Below are 20473 nucleotides of genomic sequence, written 5' to 3'. Positions count from 1 at the left end.
AAATTAGGGAAGCATGAAACAGTTTACTTGTCAAATCTATGGAGAAGGGAAGAATTTATGACTAAACAATAGAGAACATTAAGAAATGTAAGATGGATAATTTTGATTATAGTAAATTAAAAAGTTTTTTTTTCACAAAGCCAATGCACCACGTTTAGAAGGAAAGCAAAAATCTGGGAAACAATTTTTGTAGCAAGTATCTCTGGTCATTTATCAAATACATAGAGAACTGAGTGAAATTTATAAGAATAGAAGTCATTCCCCAACTGATAAACTGTCAAGTAATATGAACAGGTAGTTTTCAGATGAAGAAATTAAAGCTATCAATAGTCACATAAAAATGCTCTAAATCACTACTGATTAAAGAGATGCAAATTAAAACAAATCTGATATAGCATATCATACCCATCAGATTGGCTAATGTAACAGAAAAGGAAAATGACAAATGTTGCAGAGGAAGTGGGAAAATGTGGACATTAATGCACTGTTGGTCAAGTTGTGAAATGATCCAACCATTCTGGAGAACAATTTGGAACTATGGCCAAAGAGTAATCAAACTGTGCATACCCTTTGATCTAGCAATACCATCACTAGGTCTATATCCCAAAGAGATTAAAAAAAGGGAAAAGGAGCTGTCTGTACCAAAATATTTATAGCAGCTCTTTTTGTGGTGGCAAAGAATTAGAAATTGAGGGAATGTCCACCAATTGGGGAATGGCTGAACAAGTTGTGGTATTTGATTGTAGTGGGATACTATTGTGGTATAAGAAATGATGAGCAGGATAATTTCATAAAACCTGGAAAGACTTACATGAGCTGATGCAAAGTGATGTGAGCAAAACCAGGAAGAGTATGCACAGTAACATCAATATTTTAAGATGATTAAATGTGAATGGCTTAGCTATTCCAAGATGGTTCTGAAGAATCCATGATAAAAAATGCTATCCGCCTGCAAACAAAGAACTGATGCAGTCTTAATGCAGATCAAAGTAAACTTTTTTCACTTTGTTTTTTTTTCCATCTGTGTTTTCTCTCACAACACGACTAATTCGTAAATATGTTTTGCGTGATTATACATGGAAAACCTATTACAAATTGCTTATCAAGACAGGGAGGAGGGGATGAGAAGAAAGAATGGAGAGAATTTAGAACTCAAAAGTTTAAAAAACAAATGTTAAAATTGTTTTTACATGTTATTAGGAAAAAAATTTTAAATCCAGCCTCAGAAACTTAGTGGTTATGTGACCCTAGGCAAATAACTGAACCCCTATTTGCCTCAGTTCTTCATATGTAATATGGATGCACACCGAAGAAGGAAATGGCAAACCACTCCCCTTTTTTTGCCAAGAAAATCCCATGGACAAATCCATGGGGTAACTAAGAGTTGTACATGACTGAACGACTGAACAACAACAAATGTCCAGAGTATGTATAAGGCTTTGTGAATGGGGGATGCAGATTCTAAGATGGATATTATCCTCCAGGAAATTACAGTACACTTGGAGAAACAATGCAAAGATATCTAGCAATAAGAGTCTATATGCCACATACTAAAGGAGGGGCGTAGTGAGTCTGTGTTTTGTGACCTGGGCACCCGCACATTTGATTCATCTTGTAAAAGTGTCCCTGATAGTTCAGGATGCTCTGGCAGTGGTACACTAGACCTAGGTTCAACAATCTAGTGAGGCTCCATTGGTAAATTTTCAGTGTGACCATTTATACATTGGAAATCAGCAAATGCTATGGATCAGGGATTGATTTATTGTTTTGTTGATCATCTATATTTAAGAAAGTGATGGAGAAGATATTATTAATGTAAATTAAACTTAAAAGTATGTTGTGGTACATTTTTTCTGGAGAGTCAGTTGTTAAACATTTACCCGGCATACTTCTGCTCTGTAGGCAGTATCTCAAGTTTGCTAAGAATCACATAAAGACCTTTATTTCCCTTCTTTTACTTACAATTTCTTCTTTTTTTTCAATTGGAAACCCATGGAATTCTGATGACTTGGGCACTGCCCATTTAAAATGCAATTCTAATCTCCTGACTTCATGATCTGGGTGTAGGAACAGATGGTGAAGGCCTTCAATGACTGGCATGGGTGATAAGATGATAATCCAGGTATTCAAGAACTTCTGTAATTGAGTTCTATTCTAGTTTTCCCCTTTTATTACTTCTTCCCCAGGAACCTTTCTGTTTTGGACAGGTTAGTCTCTTACAGCTCCTTGAATATACCTGATTCATTCCTGCTTCTACATCTTTCCTTTTGCTTTGACATCCTCTCCCCCCTTCAAATCCTTCCTTTGTCTTGAAGTGTAAATCAGAGTTCAAGAAGCCTCCTCTATACACTCTACTGATTCCTTCCTATATTACTGTGTGAGCCAATTCAATTAAATCCAACAAACCCTCATTAAACCCCTACTCTGGACCAGGCACTGTGGTAGACACTAGAGATAAAAGACAAAAATAAAACATTCTCTGCCCTCAAGGAGGTTACTTTCTATTGGGACATGATATTGTGGTGCAATGGGAAGAAAGTTCAACATGGGGGAGGTAGTTAGCATCCAGCCAGGAGGAGTAATGGACATCACCCCCTGCCCTTCTACTATGCCTTTAGGATGCCCAGTCATTGACTCTACAATGCACCCTAAAAACTCTTGAGGCTTGCCTTCAGCCCTCCAAGGATGATCAGGTTTTTCCATTCACCCTGCTGCCAAAACTTCCTAGATATGTTGTCTTCCTCATGTAGAATGTGAACTCATTGAGAGTAGCAAGAGTTTCTATTTTCTATTTGTGTCCCCAGTACTTTGCAAAGTGCTTGGCACATAGTAAGCATTTAATAGAAGCTTTTTCATTCTTGCAGCAAAAGATGTTCAGTAAGCTATTATTGAGTGTAGTAAGGTGTTGTTGAATGAATGAATACATGGAAAAATATTTATTAAATGTTTGCTATATGTAAAACAATGTGTGAAGTCCTAGAGATGCAAATAGAAAAGCAAGACAGACCCTATCCTCAAGTGGCTCACATCCACATTCAGAGACAAATGTAACTCAGGAATGACAATGGTTTTGTCCAAAGAGGATCATGACATCAGGAAGATGATGCCATGACTTCCAAATGAATTGTATTTAAGTGAGGGAGGGCTGTGCAAGGTCACCAGACTTTCTCCTACAGAGCCATCTGGGTCCAGTGGCCAGATATCAATCAGGATGACTGGAGGTGGCCCAGAATGCAGTGGGAGACCTAGGCCCTTTTAAGCTAAGGACTTTTCAGGTTCTCACTTTGAGTGAGGCAATGCCCATTCAGTGAATAGGCCTCTTTAAGAAGTGAGTGAGTTAAGGGATAACCCCTCTACAAAAGTGACAGTATAAGTTGAAGGAGGTCAGGATCATGTGATTTTTCAAAGAGCAGTCCCCGGCACAGTCATCTTCACATGGGATTTAATCAAGGTCTGTTGAGTTTGAAGGCTCAGGACTCAGCACTTGTGCTTTTAGGAAGGCAGATTTAGAGCCTCAGCTATGGTGGAGTTCACACCATCTCCCCTTTCCCAACTCAGACCCTAGTGGAATTAACTGTAGTCATAACTAAAAAAAGCCACAGTTGGCCCAAGGTGTTGATATTTTTGTTTATTAGTCATGAGCAATACAGTGGCCCTCTATCTGATGATCCTCTATGATCCCCAGGCAGCCCTTGCCACCTCTAGTCTGCAACAGCCTGAATCAACTGTATCCCCTTGCTAACTCATACCAGACAAAGCACAACTCTTTCCCCACCAGTGGCTCAAAATTGACAAATGATAAGACGTGACTCCTCACATCTTTTGTCATTCCATTTGCCATTGGTGAATATTTCAATGCAGTCTTCTCTACCTTGATCATTGTTAGGCTCTCCTGGGCCCCAGTTGGAATAGCTCAGTGATTCTCCTGTTAGATAGATGAACTTTCCCTCTGTCTTAGTGTCAGTCATGCCAAGGAAGGCCGCTTTATTGTATGTCGTGACAATCTCCTGAACAGCCGCATTCTCTGCTGCATTCCTGGGGGAGGCTACTTGCCCACCAGCTTTTTGGCATGATTGCAATGCTTTCTCAAAGTTACCTTCATGGCCATTTGTCTTGAAAATCTTCTCCCCAACTGCTTGACCACTTGGAAACAGTTCAGCTAGGAGGAAAGCACAGGAGAGCTTGAGGCAGATGAACAGAGGGGCTAGCTAGTTCTGAGGTTAGGGTGGCATTCAGGAGACCGAGAGACCAGAGAGGTTCCGTGCTTTCTTGGAGAAATGATTTGTCCAAGGTAACCCAGAAAATAAGTGTCAGATTTGGGACTTGCGCTCACAACCTCTGACTCCTAAGCCAGTGTCTTTCCCATTTTGCTGAACATACTGTCTTAGATAACTTACCGTGGCTCGTAGTACCACATATGATTTAAAGAATACGCTGGCTCTATTAGCACAGAGGCTACACCTGGTCTGACAGCTCCTCTAGGAAGTCGTTCTGGCTTGATGTGCCTAATCCTTGATTTAAGCAGCTCATAAATGATTTGTTTTTTCTGAACGTTATAATATCTTAGACTTAGGTTAGGAAGCCCTCTTCACATCACAAATGGGGAAACTAAGGCCCAAAAAAGTTAAGAGATTGGCCCAAGGTCACAAAGCTAATAAATGGCAGAACTAGGAATCTGAATCTAAATTTGGCGATCTTTCCATTATACTTTAATCACTTGTAGTCATTTAGATTCTATCTTAGACATTAAACATTCATTTTCTTTCACTTAACCAGCTCTCCCCAAATATTGACCTTAAAATGCAGTAGTCAGTGAAGACAATGCAGTTAAGGGGATTGGGCAAAGACTGAGTGGATACTTGGAGAACTTTGAGAAGCATCAAAAAATCTTAATGTTCCCTTTCCTTTAGCTTGGGACATGGGGGAGGGGAGCCCTGAACTGGGGAAACTCATGGTCGGAATTAGTATCTCTTTGCTGCCCTGCCTTTTCTAAAGGCTCCAAGGCCAAGTAATAGCAGAAGGAAACATTGTTGTCACTCTGGCTTCTAGCCAGCCTAGCCCAAAAGTCAAATTATTTCTCCAGCCTCCAGTTTTGTGATTTTAAGGCCCAGCTTCAGCTCTGCAAACCTTCATCAGGGTGAATTGAATATCCCAGATTCTTACTCTTGGCCGTAAAGCTAAATCAAGCCTCCAGTACCTTCTGCCAAGACCAAGCTGCTCTCATCTGCTCTGGGTAGCTCACAATCTCACCTTTTAAGTATCTGGTCGGATGCCTTGCTCCTCAGGCTTGCAACAACATCCTAGTGCATTACCATAATTCCATGCTGCAGAAGGAAGACCTTGAAACAAAGTCCTGTTATCCCTGTTTCATTTCACCTCATTTGAAATCCTTCCTCTCCTTTAAGTCACATTTGTGTTACCAAGAGAAGATACAAAGTATCGCTCCCAACCTAAATACTTAAAAACGAATTCCTAAGTGGTAGGGATTCTTGGTTCTCTTGAGGCAGTGTGGCACCATAGACAAAAGAATACTGAAGATGGAGACAGAGGACATGCATTTGTCTTTGACTTACTGCCTGAGTGACCTTGGGCCAATCACTTATGCTGTTGGGGTCTCAGTTTCCTCATCTTTAAAATATGGGCATTAAATTAGAATTAATCAGATTAGATTAAATGAATTTAACTTAATTAGATTTAAGTTACCTCTAAGGGCCCTAGGGCAGCTAGGTGATGCAGTGAACAGAACACTGATCTTCCAGTTGGGAAGCCCTGAATTCAAATCAGGGCTCAGATTCTTTAGCTGTGTGACCTTGGGCAAGTCACTTAACTCTGTTTACCTCAGTTTCCTTATCTGCAAAGTGAGCCGGAGAAGGAAATGGCAAATCACTCAAGTTTCTTTGCCAAGAAAACCCCAAATAGGGTCATGAAGAGTCAGACAAGACTGAAAAACAATAGAACAATAACAAGGCCTTTTCCAGCTCTAAGTCTAGGATTCTAAGAAAGTTTCTTCTTTACCTGCAACAAATTTTCTGCACAGTGCTTCAAAAAGTCCTCATCACTAGGCAGATCAGCCCTGGCTCTGAGAATGAGCTTTGAATAGCAAGAAACCAGAGTTAGAAAGCCCAGTAAAAACAGTCTGTGTGCAGAGAACCAGGGAAGGAGTAGAAATTGGGAAAAGACAGTGCCCCAGCCACAAATCGCTTACCTTTCTGGTACCTGGAAAAACTTGTTTGGAGGATTCTCATTTGTTCCTGTAAGGCCACTACTTGCTGCTTCAGAGCATTGGTTTCTGCATGAGGAGAGAGGTTTTGGAAGAGCCCCAGGTCAGCACAGGTTGAACACTGGGTGAGGCCCAGGGCACCAACTGCAGTAAGTAGGGGGGTGGTGCAACTTTCCAGTATGGCCAAAGGATTAAGAAGCCCTGGACTAGGGTGAACTTCAAGCTATCTCCCACGTGGTAGCATCAGACTTCCTGTAAACATGAAAATTTACTGACTTCTCCACAGGGCTAGGTGGAAATAATTGAGAAGATGCCTGGATATGTATTGCCCAAGGTGATTTGGCCATGGAACCCTTTTGTTCTTGGACTATATTAAAACATGTATAATAACTCCTTTCATATAAGAATCATATATAAGTGATGCCTAGAGTGGGATGTAATAATTTTGGGATAAAACAGAGATAGGGAGCTCTGGGAAACATTTTTTTCCACTGAAAAATTGTCATATCTAATAAATATCTTTGATACCTGTTTAATTTCCCATTCATCACTTAAGAAGACAAAATTTCACCAGTATGAAAACTTTCTCATGAGACCTCTATTCACATCATTATTCATCCCTCTTTCACATGAAGAGGTGGTCCTTCTTCTTGTCAAGGCAAAGCCCTCTCACTGCCCAAGTGACACTGTTCCATCCCATCTTCAGTAGATTGCCTCTCTAATCTCTACTCTCTCACTTTCAACCTCTGTGTCTACAGACTGCTTCCTTACTGCCTAAAACATGCCCATCCTCAAAAAACCCTCTCTTAATCAGTCCACCCCACTGTCATCCCAAATCTCTCCTAACTTTCATCACTAAAATACTTGAGAAGGTTGTCTACAACAGGTGGCTTTACTTCCACTCCTCTCACTTTCTTCTTAACTCTTGACAATCTGGTTTATGACCTCATCATTCAACCAAAACTGCTTTCTCAAAAGTTAGTAATGATTTCTTAATTTCCAAATCAATTGCCTTTCTCAGTCATCATCCTTTTCAACCTCTCTGTACGTAGTCTTTGACATTGTTGATCACTCCCTTCTCTTTGATACTCTTTTCTCTCTAGGTTTTTGTAACGCTACTCTCTACTGGTTCTCCTTTGATCTATCTTACAGTTTCTTCTCTGTTTCCTTTGCTGGATTTTCATCCAGGTCACACCTTCTAAACTTGGGCCTCTGTAGGGGTAGCTAGGTGGCTCAGTGGATGGATTGCTGTTCCTGGAGTCAGGAGGACTTTTCTTCCTGAGTTCAAATCTAGCCTCAGACACTTACTAGCTGTGTGACCCTGGACAAGTCATTTAACCCTGTTTGTTTCACTTTGCTCATCTGTAAAATGAGCTAGAGAAGGAAATGGCAAACCACTCCAGTATCTTTGTTGAGAAATCCCAAAAGGGGTCATGAAGAATTGGACATGACTGAAAAACAACAAAACAAGTTTTGTTTTGTTTTTTTCTTGTGCCCTCTGCTTTTCTCATTCTCTACTTTTTCACTTAGTGATTGCAGCAGCTTCCTTGGGTTCAATTATCTCTATGCTGATAATTCTCTAGTTACCTCAGTAGTTGGTGAGTTCAAGGTCAAGTTGGTTGGGGAGGTCTGAGGTCAGGGAACAATGAAAACTGGGACAGAAAATATGATTAAAGATCAAGAAACAAGATCAATTAAAGACCAAGAAATATTCAGGAGCCTGGTTATTATTAATATTCTCTTCAAGAAGAGAATAAGAAGGTTCTTGGATACCTGAAAATATACAGAGAATGAAGACAGTACAGAGAAGTGACAGGTTACCCATGCAGACCAAAGATGGAAATCAATACCACATTAGAAGAAAGTATAAAGGTGAGAGAAATAGGATGAGTGATTTCAGGAATTCTGCCTCATTCATTCAAAGAAGGTTTTGTCTTTGGAGAAAAATGAGAAATGGATAAAAGTAAAGACATTTCTTCTGGTTGCTCTTATTTTAAAAAGAATCATTGCACTCTGAATCCATATATTTTCCAAGGCAAGGAGGGGGGAAAGTGGGGCCAAAGAGCCTTGCTTTTGTCTCAGGTAGCAAATTTAATTGACAAGAAGGAAAAAAGTGGTAGTCAAAGGCAACATCTATTGAGAATACATGCTCATTTATAAAAGCATCAGAGAGGAGGATGATGGCAAATTACAAGCTGTATCACTTCAAAGAACAAGAAAGAGCAGTGGAAGGGAAAATGAGTCCAAGGAAAGTTTGCCATAAAGCACAGCTGAGCTAGATTCAATAAGCTTTTCCATTCAACAAGCAATTATAAAGTTCCTATTTATGTGCCAGGCTCTCAGGACCCAAAGACAAAAAGAAAACAGTTCTTGCATTTGAAAAAATTATAAATAGAAGATAATTTGGGGAGGAATTAAAGCACTAACAATAAGGGGAATCAGAGATCCTTTAGGTCATGGATCCTAAGCTTCTCCTTGAATGAGGATTGAATGTGGAGTATCCTCAAGGCATGGACATCAGCTGTAGGAGGCCATGTAAGCAAGAGATGGAATTATTTCTACAAGGAATTGCTAATAGACCAATTTGGCTGGAATGTGAAATGCATGAAGGAGAGTAAGATAGCATATGTCTGGTAGTGCCTTATATGTACTAGGTGCTTAGGGGTTAGTAGGCAAAGAGCAGGCTGGACCCAGACAGTATAGAGTTTTAAGCACCAAGTTGAAGTTTCTAGTAGAGGCAACAGACTAAAATTTCTGTTTTGTTTTGTTCAGGGGAATGATATGGATAGATCTCCATTTTGAGAACATTTATAGATAAGGCTAAAAAGAGTATAATAAATATATTTCAAACAATCAACCAATAAGCGCTTATTAAATGTGTATTCATACTATGTGCTAACTACTGAGCTAGGTACTGGAGATACAAAGATAGAAATGAAAGAGTGAATGCCCTCAAGGAGCTCACATTCTATTACTATTCTATTCTATGTACATACACAATATATACAAAATAGAATCTAGGTAATTTGATTGGATGGGTACTATCAACTTGGGGAGATATGAAGGGAAGAAGAAAGGGCATAGGGGAAGCCTGTACAAAATCAGAGACTGGAGACATCTTGTCATGTCTTAGCAATAGCATTGGAGCTATTTTGGCTGGTCCATAGACTATGTGAAGAGGAGGAATAAATAGTAAAGCTGAAAATGTGGATTGTACTTAGACTTTGCAGAGCTTTACATGTCAATCATAGGAGTTTATATTTGATCCTCAAGATAAAAATGAGTCATTGATGAATCACAAGCATTTACTAAGTACCTACTATGTACTAGGCATTCTGCTCTGTTTTGGGGAATACAAAAAAAGTTTTAAAAAAGAAAACAATCTCTGCCCTCCAAAAGCTTACATTCTAGTGGAGCGGGAGAGCAATTTAAATTCTAATGGAGAAACATGGTCAGATCTGTACTTTAGGAAAATTACCTTGGTAGCTTTGTGTAGGATGAATCAAGGGGAGAAGACACCTGAGGCAGAGAGAGCATTTAGAAAGATATTACAGTAATTCATGTGAGTGGTAAGGAAAGCCTGAACCAGTGTGGTGGTCCTGTGAATACAAAGAAGGGGGAGAGATGTATGAAATGTTATGACAGTCAAATTGAGTTGATCACAGAATTAACTGGAAATATGGAATGAGAGAAGGTGAGAAGTAGAATAGAATGAAACATCTGTCAGCATTTCTGTAGTGATCTATTCTTATCATTAATGATAAGAAAGTAGAGATTATTTTATTTTTAACATTTTTATTCCCAGTGCCTAACATAGAGCCTGACATAATGTAGGCTCTTAATAAATGCTTGTTGATTGACTACCAGGAAAATAGATTGAACCACAGTGGGCTCAATCGCCATGATCAAGAGCTCATATTTAATTCCATAACAATAAAGAGTGATCTATCCTCATCATTAATGACATGAGAGTAGGGACTGTTTCATTTTTTTTGCATCTATTATCTCTAGCACCTAGCACAGTGCTTGGCACAAAGTAGGTTCTTAATAAATGCTCATTGCTTGATTGATGGAACCAACACATTTGGACTCTAATATCTCCCTAACCACTGTGCAATGTGAGAACATGCCAATGACATTTGTAAAGATGAACTTTGAAAAGAACAACTAAAACTTGTCATAAATGCCTAGAAGACATCTGTGATAAAGGTAACAAGGTACCAAGTAGATGATATTCAAGACATAGTAAAGAGGGAAAGATACCAAAGGAACAGAAAATATTAAGAGCTGTGGACTAAGATTGTATACTAGAATGGTCTATACAAATGCACACACTGAAGGTATCCTTGATGAAAACGTGAGAAGGGAACAGGTAGATTTTCACAGACAACATTCAATTAGACTACATTTCCATAGCTATATGGTTTACTGTGACATACAGAGAATAGTAGATACTTGAGTGTGCATTGATTTTTAAGAAGATGTGTGATTCAATAAGGCAAAATCACACCTTAGAGTCTCTCCTCTAACATTGTATATGTTGAAATTTCATGATAGAAGCAACCACAAAGAAACCTTCTTCAATATTCTTCAGAGAATCATGAAAGAAGGTATGAACGAGAAGGTATATTTTCTGTAAAAGCGTTTGCCCGAATGAACTGCACACAGTCTGAAGAACAGCTGGATTCCCCAGAAGAGGCATTGCCTTTCTTCCTGTCTCCAAGATTTCCAAACTTTAAGAAATTCTCAATTCTTCACTGTCCTCTCCCCACATATTCAATCAGTTGCCAAGTTTATCAATTCAGACTCCATCTTGATGGCTTGACTTCAATGCCTCCTGATCTTTATCTGTTCTCTAAAATTTAAGAAAATAGGACGACCACAGAACTGGAGAAAGTTACCTCTCCATCATGTGCTTGGCTGGCTTACCTGTGAGACCACTTTCTCCTTTGGCACCTTTCTCCCCAGGTAATCCTCTATCACCTTTTGCTCCAAGTGAGCCTTTTGGCCCTGAGGGACCTGGAGTACCAGAGATTCCAACTGGACCTAATGTTGAATGACAAGAAAGAGATCAAGAATGAGTCAATTTACAACACTTGGTTGTCTGCAAAAATGTTCCACATCTTGTCTAAGTACTGAGCTTTCAACCTCCCTTGATGTTTCAATGTAAGGGGTGGGCCTGACTCAAATGTTACATAAAAAGGACTTCAACCTTTAGGGTGCCAGAAGACAAATGGCTTTTGGAGATTCCCAGGTCCTGCTTCCCATCACTCACCAGCTGCACCAGCATTTCCAGGAGGTCCTCTTTCACCTGATACTCCTTTCTCCCCTTTAGGACCTGGTGGACCTATTGGGCCTGTGGGACCTTGTGTCCCTTGTCTTCCTGTGGCTCCTGAGGATAGAACAAAACAGCTACTCATCACTTAGGGATATTTTGGTCATTGCTTTTTCACTTTCTCCTTTTCAGCTGGTGGCAATGTACAACATATGGAATGGGGAAAGGCTAAACAATGACTTGATCTCACCATTAAGCCATGATTATCATTACCTTTCAGATTTGGCAGGAGAACTGCTTAGAAAAGGCAGCAGTTGTATAGTAGAAAGAACTCTGTATTTGGACCCAGGACCAAATGTCCTGCATTTGAATTCTAGTACTTCCACTTGTTTGTTGTGTGAATCTGGGTGAATCCCCTTTTCTTTTGGGGTTTCAATTTCCCCATCTGTAAAATGAGAGAGCTGGATGGACCAGGTGGCCTCTGAAAGCCCTTCCACCTTTAAACCTATGATTCTCCCAGAAATATTTTATTGTTAATTGTTCTGTCCATGTAATCCTTCCCATTCTCTTAGCACTTGACTCCAGTTCATACTCTGTTCTAATACAACCTCAACTTCTTTCTTGTATATATTCTTCTTCCTTAAGGGCAGGGACAGTATCTGATATTTCTTCTTTATCCTGAAATATGATCACAGGATTACAGACATAGAGCTGGAAGGGTCATGAGAGCTCATCCAGTTCATCGTCCTCATTTTCTAGATCAGGGCACTGAGGCTCACAGAGAGGTTAAGTGTCTTGCTCAGTATCACCCAAATAGTAAATATAAGAGTTAGGATCTGGATTACAAAACCAGCGCTCTTTCTACTGTACCATGATGAATGGCTGGGGGATTCCCTTGTAGCGTGCAGCAGAAGTGTGGACATGCAACAGCTGTAAATGTTGTAGGAATGAATGAAGAAAAGACTTAGGAGTGACAGTTATGCCACTCAGGTCATGGGTGGGTATTAACAAGGATGATAGTAACTATTTTCCCTTTGGGGCTGAACCACTGCAGAAAGAAAGGATGCTCACCTATTAGCTTTCTTGACAGGAGATTGGGAGAAGGATTTAAAAAGCCTTTTGATCTAGTGCCTCTCTTTTACAGCTGAAAAAACTGAGGCTTATAGGGGCAAAGATGAAATGACATACCCAAAATCAGAGCACTGGTTAGTAGCAGAGTTCAGTCTGATTTCCAGTTCTGATCTCTATCCACTGCCAAATACTTCAGATGACTTCTAGTCACTGTTACATCAGGGGATAGCCATGGACTAAGTGTCAATACTTCTTTAGCCCAGCCCCAGTACCTACCTTTGTCTCCAGCTTCTCCCTTGGGTCCCTGTTCACCTTGGGGACCTGCATTCCCTTGTTTTCCAGTGAGACCAATTTTTCCAGGAGGACCAGGCACACCTGGAGCTCCAGGGAGTCCTTAGGGAAGAACAGATAAGATAAATTGTGGCCAGTGCTAGACAAGACAAGACAAGCACAGAAAAGATGAATTGTAGTCAAGGCACTGTTTTGTGCCCATTTGAAGGTGAGAAATAGTGTGGGTAACATAGAAGGAGCAATGTGGGAGAAGTCAGTAGTATTACACAGTGAGTTTTTTATTGCTCAGTCAATTTTTCAGTCATGTCCAACTTTTCGTGTCCGCATTTGGGTTCTTTTTTTTTGTTTTGTTTTGTTTTTTGGTTTGTTTTTTTTTTTTTGCCAAAGATACTGGAGTGGTTTGCCATTTCCTTCTCCAGCTCATTTAATAGATGAGGTAAACAGGGTTAAGTGACTTGCCTAGGGTCACAAAGTCAGTACTGGTCAGAGGAAAGACTTTAACTCAGGTTTCCTGACTCTGAGGCCTTTTCATTAAATACTATACCACGCTGCCTCATATATATAACTATGTGTGTGTATTTACGTGTATACAAACATAAAAACATATCTATATGTCTGTAAATGTATATGCATTTATGTTTATTTGTAAAATTCTATGTAACATGATGTGATATGGTATAATATAACTAATATAAACAAAATTTATATAAACTTCAGATTCCAAACACATTTATTTAGGTCTTAACTTCTATTATCTACTTTAATCCTCACAATAACCTTGTTAGATAAATAGTAAAAATATTATTATCCCTATTTGACACATAATGAATCTGAGGCTCAGAAAGGTGATATTATCAATGTTAAAGAATCATGGGATTGTAGAGGGACCTTAGCAATCATCAAGTCTGCCTTTCTCCATTTAAGGTTAGGAAATTGAGAACCAGCACTGGAAGGGTGAAGAGATATGTTCATTCTCATTAATTAGTAATAGAAGCAGGACATAGTGCTCGGTCTTCTTTTCACTGAAAAATACAGCATTTTCCCCACCACACCAAAGCTTCCTTCCATCCTGGCACCTACCTTTTTCTCCAGTGTCTCCCTTTGGGCCTGGATCCCCCATGGATCCATTTTCCCCTTTGGGTCCAATGGGACCAATTTCTCCAGTTAACCCTGCTAGACCTCTAGGTCCTAATAATCCTGTTCCAAGAAATGAAATAGACTTTTAATCAGAGTCAGCATAAAGGCAATAGAAGTTCATTTGTGGGATATGTTGGCTAAGAATCCATGATTCTAGGTGACCTTTTGCTTCCCTTTTTCCTAAAGCAAATTGAAACAGCTGCCAAAAGGTTATTATCCAAGATGTTTTTATTGATCATCTATTATATGCAGAGCACTGCGATAATTGTAGATATTCACATGTGGCCCCAACTCTCCAGGAACTTATGGAACCTTTGTGGACATGAGCAAATATACTTGGAGCATAGAGGAAAGTGCAGGATTTGGGAATCAGCCTTCAAATCCCTTTTCTGCTAATTAATGACTGTGTGACCTTGGGCCAAGGACCCTCAGTTTGTGAATCTCTAAAGCACTGGATTAAGACTAGAGGAGCTCTAAGGTCCTTCCAGGTATAACTTTAGGATTTTAAAATAATGTAGATGATAATGTAGCTGTGATATGTCATCTAGCCCAAATGAGATGCAGAGTTTTTATACCAACCACTGAAAGAATTTATTTTGCTTGACTGTGTAAATTTATCATAAGAAATTTGTTTTTTTTCTTTTTTTTCCAATAGGGAGGGGGATGGGAAGAAGAGAAAATAGATTTCTGTTATTTTTTTTTAATAAAGAGGCAAAGAAGTCTACAGATATGAAATTTTGTTAAAGCACTTTTAAGAATACTTTGACCAGTTCCCTTTTTGTTTAAAGCCCAGCCCTAATTTTCTGGTTCTTTCAAGCTTACGTCTTTTACCATCACTGAAAGCTTTGGATGGAAACTTCAAGCCATTTCAATCTGTGGATGAGCAAAAAACTTTCATTCTACTAGGGAAACAATTTCTCAAGCAGGGTTGAAGTCAAGGGAACTGATTGACTATGGAAAAATCAACACTTCACCAAGAGCAGTGGGAAATTGAAGGGCTCTTTCATTAACTGTGGAATTCATATTTGTTTAATTTCAAAACCCAACCAATGCACGTGGAATTTTTTTCTTTCCTAATTTTGCATCTTAGTATAAATTTTTTTTAAAAAAATTATGAAAATAAATAAGTAAACAAATAAATAAAAGGACCCCCCCCCCCACAAATCAAGACATTCAACACAGCAAGGGAGAGAGAAACCCTCACAGCAGAATGTACGTGTCTATAGAGTTAAACCCAAAGATACTTCTCTACCTGGATCTCCCTTTTCTCCTCTGGGGCCTTCTCTCCCATCTCTCCCATCTCTTCCAGGCAATCCATTTTCCACAGGGCCACACATGATGAGGGCACAGGCTTCTGGGACTGCTGTCTTGGAAAAGGATGTCATTCCTGCAGCATGGGCATCCAGGATGTGCATAAAGAGGACCAATGCAGAGAGGCAAAGCATCAACATGGCCCCTGCCTCTGAGCTACACAGGGAGTGAGAGGGTTAACTCAACTCATTGTCTGTTGCAGGATAGAGAGAAGACTCAATCACAGTGGCAGCTTATAGCCAGAGATTCTATTCTCCCTTTTTATTAAGGATGATGGTCACTCATTTGGAACATCTGAGCAGCAAGGTCCTACAGGAGGAATTTGTACATATTAACATTTTTAGCAAAGTGCTATGTTTCTCACTTCACTCAAACCACTCTTTATGTGTCATGCATCTTAACGTGTTGAGAATGTGTCCACCCACATTTGCTTTCCTTGATATCTGTCTCAATGTTAAGCCTTCTATAGTAGAGAGAAAAAAAATGAAACTGGATTATGACACATTCTTCCCAGCCTGCTTCAGCCATGACACCTCTACTCTAGAATCACATCCCCACCAATAACCTGGACGCTGCCCCTGGATCCCTTGATTCTGATAGGTCATATTTTTCCTTCTCTTGTTGAGTCCTTGGCCTCCATTCCTCTTATGGGGTAGACTGCTTTTGGAGCTCTGTCTATCTATCATCTATCTATCTATCTATCTATCTATCTATCTATCCATCTATCTATCTGTCTGTCTGTCTATCTATCTGTCTTTCTGTCTATCTTCTCTGTCTGTATCTGTCTATCTTATCTATTTGTTTGTCTTTCCTGTCTGTCCATTTGTCTATCTATCTATCTATATATCTTTTTGTTTATCTAAACATCTATCCATCCATCCATCTATCTACTTATCTACCTCCATATCTATATATCCATTTATGTATGTATGTATCTGTCTGTCTGTCTTTCTTATCTGTCTGTCTGTATCTATCTTATCTATCTGTCTTTCCTGTCTATCTATCTATCTATCTATCTATCTATCTATCTATCTATCTATCTATCTATCTATCTATCTATCTTATCTATCTATCTTCTATCTGTCTATGTAGATTATAATCATACACAAGTTGTCTATCCAACTTCATATCACAGTCTAAACAATACATATTCTTCATCTCCTTACGTCTTTCCTGTGTAGGTAATTAGGCTGAATGATTGTGGATCTCATTTATGAGGTTTTGCAGTTTCTAGGCCTTTATACAAATAGAATAATGTTGACCACAAACAGGAACAGATGGAGGACCTCTCCATCTCCACCTTACATTATTATTTTCTAATGTGGGAACTGATAGTACAATTAAGTGACTTACCTTAAAGTCACTCAGTGATGTATAGCAAAGCTAGAATTAAAAACCACATTTCCTTGTTCCCAGTCTAGAGTTCTCCTTATTATGACATGCTGCCCTACTTGAATATGATGTCCTTCGATTTCTTACTCTACTATAGGGAACACACATGTAGAGGCTGATAATGTGGGAGTGTTCAATCTTGTGGGTGATTATTAGATTACATTGGATCATAAATTTAGAGTTTGAAAGGACCTTAGACATCACTGAATCAACCGCCCCACTACCCTTATTTAGAGGAAACTGAGGCCTAGAGAGATTAGTGACTTTCCCTGAGTTATAGAACTAGCAAATATCTGCATGAGAATGTAACCCAGGTCTCCCTGATTTCAAGTCTAACACTTTATCTGCTTCCATATGTGTGTAGAATCATACACACACACATACATATACACACATATGAAAGATTATAGATATATGGCATATATGTAAACATATATATACATATATGTCAATATGGAAGATCATAGAGTAGAATAAAGAATTTCAGAAAAATCTTTGCAATTTCCTAAAGGTAATCCAGATATAGCTATATAATCTATAAATATATCCACATATCTTGGACATGATGTATGTGTGTGCATTTGTATATATTTATGTGTGTGTGTGTGTGTATCTGTCTGTTTACCCACTATGTAGCTAACCATATATCTTGAATACACACTGGAAAGAAACCATGAGATGGGTTCAGAACTGAACAGAAAGAGGAGAATGGGATGGATTACTTTGAGAAGTAGGCAATTTTTTTTAATAATGATAAACTTCTTCCTGAAACAAGACACCTTTTTTTAAACATCAATATTCTTTCAGTATCTTGTGTAATTGTGAGTCATGGAACACTATACCCTCTGAATAATTGAAGTTGAAGAGCACCCAAAGAGGCAATGGAGGCCTGCCTGGTGGAAATCTACAGGCTAAAGGGTAAAGGGATAATCTAGGAAAAAGAGTATAAACAATGTCCTTGAAGAAGAAAGACCCTAACAAGAGAACTTGGCAAGAAACTCAACATATCGGGTGGACCTCCTCCACTAATCTTCTGAAAACTTAAAGAAATGCACAAACGACAGGTAGGCATGGCTGGGTTGTGATCTGCATCTCTGGAGGGACCATAGACATTGATGAGATCTCATAGATACATTATCTTATTTGTTCCTCAAACAATTCATTGAAGTATGTAAGGAAACTGAGGCCCAGGAAAATTAAGTGATTGACTCACAGTTACATAGCTCATAAGTGATGGAGATTGGATTTGAACACAGATCTTTCTGGTCTCTGAATTCAGCACTCTACCATGGGGTTAGACCAGCTGGCCTCTAAAACCCTGGGGTCCTATTACTTCTCATCTTTTTTTACTCGGTCTTTGAGGTTTGACATTCAACACTGAATCTAATGTTAAAATAGAGATTTTTTTTTTTGCCTGTAGCTATAGTTTCCTTTCTGACATTCATTACTCTAGGGCCAATGTTCTGTGTCTCAGTTGTTTCCAATTCTCAGGGCTTTCTGGTCTGATATCTACTGGCTTGAGGACACGTTTTTAATTAACACAGGTTTAGCTTGATTCTATGGGTTGACTTATCTGTTTTCTCTATGGAAGGTCAACTGGGGAAGGGTATCCCCATGACATGGTCTTTGTTCCCTAGAAGAATTTGAAAAACATCAGGAAGCTGAGACAGAAAAGGGGCTGAGAGCAGATACAATATCCAGGATAAAAGTTTCTTTCTGGTCTTTTGGCTGGTGGACCATAGCATAGACATCTGAGTATAAGTATAACATGGGTATGTTTCAAGAATACCTAGTAATAATAATAATATCTAATATTTACATATCATCCTAAAGTTTATGAAACACTTTACAAATATCTTATTTTCTCCTCACAGCAACCCTAAAAGTTAGGTGCTATTATTATCCCCATTTTACAGATGAGGGAAAATGAGACTGAAAAAAGGTAAGAGACCTGCCCAGGGTCACATAGCTAGCAAACCTCTGAGAAAGAATTTGAACTCAGGTCTCCCAGACTCCAACTACAGCATGCTATCCACTTTGCTGCCTCAGGTTCCTTCAGGTCTCAAATTGAATTCCACCCACCCTAGAAGGCAAATTCTGCAACTAAATTAGTGATCCCTAAGCCATGAAGATGGGAGGCAGCAGGTAGTACTCACTCGCTTGTGCCTTCTGGACCAAGCAAGGGGATCGTAGGGTGATGGACAGAGAGCTGAAGCAAAGAGTGGGGAATGGGACACAGGGATATTAAACTCCTCCAGTTTCCCAGGAAGGCTCACAAAACAGGTTTTAAGAGAGGCTGTGTTCTCATTTATATCTTATCCCTTGACCTTAGCTTTCATTGCTCAACCTTTCTGGTAACTTACCTCACGGAAGTGTCAAGGTTTACTTTTTTTATGAACAAGTTCATTTTCAACATAGTAAGTGTGTCTTAGGAAACTTGAGTAAGCAAGGTTTTAAGGGAAGTCATTACATAGCAGGCTCATAAAAGATTTTTGAGGAAGCAAGTATGGCAAAGAGAACAGCAACCCTGCTCCCCTGGCTCTTCCAAAAAGCCTTCTAACCCACAGATCATCAGGACTGCCCCAACTCAATATTACATGCAAGAATGACTTTCATTAGACTTAAGAGTCCTCTCACACCACTCCCCTCATTCAGGTTACTCAACCAAGGGTGACTTAAGGAAGTGAGAAGGTGATATAATTATGTAATCTTAGAAGAAGGAAAGCTTATCTCAGATACATTTCACAATCTGAGAAAAGCTTCATTTCAATTCATTCCAATTGGATGAATGTTTCTAAGTACTTACTGTATGTAGAACACTGTTTGGACACTGGAGACGTAAAAAGTTTTTGAAGAGGAAGTCTTAATTGTTTGGCTGCAAGTCAAGGAATAAATGCTATAATCTCCAAAGAATTAAAATTTTGGGCATTCTAAGGGCGGCAGAGAGGTACAGGGTGGGAGTGTGTTGCCTGCAACACTTTACAAATGAAGAATTAAGTGGGAGAAGCAGAGTAAAGGTTGTCATAAAGAAAATGTCTGAACTAGAAAAATTATGGGGCAGACATGGAGCAACATTGAGTCATAACTGATAGATTGCCATGCACTCCATTGGTATCCATGTGATCTAGAGGAAAGCTCCCATCATGTTGATTGGACTCTTTTTGGAGGGTTTATGGGAGAATATTGACATGAATCATACTGGATGGGCAGGCATTGGTAGGTTGCAATTTGTATCTCTGAAGGGTATATATGCATTGACAAAATCACAGATCCATTGGAATATAACACACTATCTTTGCCCTCATGAAATTTTCTGTTGTTGTGTGGTCATTTCAGTTGTATCTGCCTCATTGTCACCTCCTCTGGATATGCTTAGGCTTGGAAATATCCATCTTTAAATATTGGCTCTAGAACCGATTTTAATACACCTGATGTGGCATGATCAGGGATTTTTACCCATGGTTCTGGGAACCATGCTGCCTCTTGATGCAACTTAAGATTGCATTGGTTTGTTTTGTCTACTGTTACACTATGGACTGAAGTTGAGCTCACAATCCACTAAAACTCCAATTTCTTTCCCAACACACGCATATTCCATGTTATGCTTCTACAGGTGGTTCTATAAAACCAAGTGAAAAACTTCATATTTATTCCCATTAAATTTTAATTCTTGACCAGGTTGGGGTTGAACTAGACAGCCTTTGAAGTGCCTTCTAGATCTGAAATTCTGTGATTCTGAACCTGATTCTAGGTTGTTTTTTTTTCTTCAACTTATT

General features: G+C 39.2%; 1 protein-coding gene and 1 long non-coding RNA gene across 3 annotated transcripts in view; one reads left to right on the top strand and one right to left on the bottom strand.

The window, feature by feature from the left end:
- Positions 1 to 20473, top strand: part of LOC114042287 — a 43994-nt gene that overhangs the window by 8891 nt on the left and 14630 nt on the right. The window contains exon 1 of one of the 2 annotated variants that reach the window (XR_003568975.1): positions 17517 to 17761. The exons of the other annotated variant lie outside the window; for it this stretch is intronic. This is a non-coding gene — a long non-coding RNA (uncharacterized LOC114042287). Of the gene's footprint in view, positions 1 to 17516; positions 17762 to 20473 lie in introns of those variants that run through there. 2 annotated transcript variants of the gene reach the window in all.
- On the bottom strand, positions 3614 to 18968 carry LOC114042266 (pulmonary surfactant-associated protein D-like). Its single transcript, XM_027860933.1, has 8 exons — positions 18854 to 18968; positions 15247 to 15461; positions 13938 to 14054; positions 12843 to 12959; positions 11496 to 11612; positions 11150 to 11266; positions 6206 to 6289; positions 3614 to 4159 (listed from the first exon to the last, which is right to left on the bottom strand). The coding sequence occupies exons 2-8, from the start codon at positions 15443 to 15445 to the stop codon at positions 3783 to 3785; spliced, it is 1128 nt and encodes a 375-aa protein (XP_027716734.1). The 5' UTR covers positions 15446 to 15461; positions 18854 to 18968; the 3' UTR covers positions 3614 to 3782.

Source organism: Vombatus ursinus, unplaced genomic scaffold (genome assembly GCF_900497805.2).
Source record: "Vombatus ursinus unplaced genomic scaffold, bare-nosed wombat genome assembly UNPS02000749.1, whole genome shotgun sequence".
Taxonomy (NCBI): domain Eukaryota; kingdom Metazoa; phylum Chordata; class Mammalia; order Diprotodontia; family Vombatidae; genus Vombatus; species Vombatus ursinus.
The sequence above is the reverse complement of the archived record's forward strand: the minus strand, read 5'-3'. Positions and strand labels throughout refer to the sequence as shown.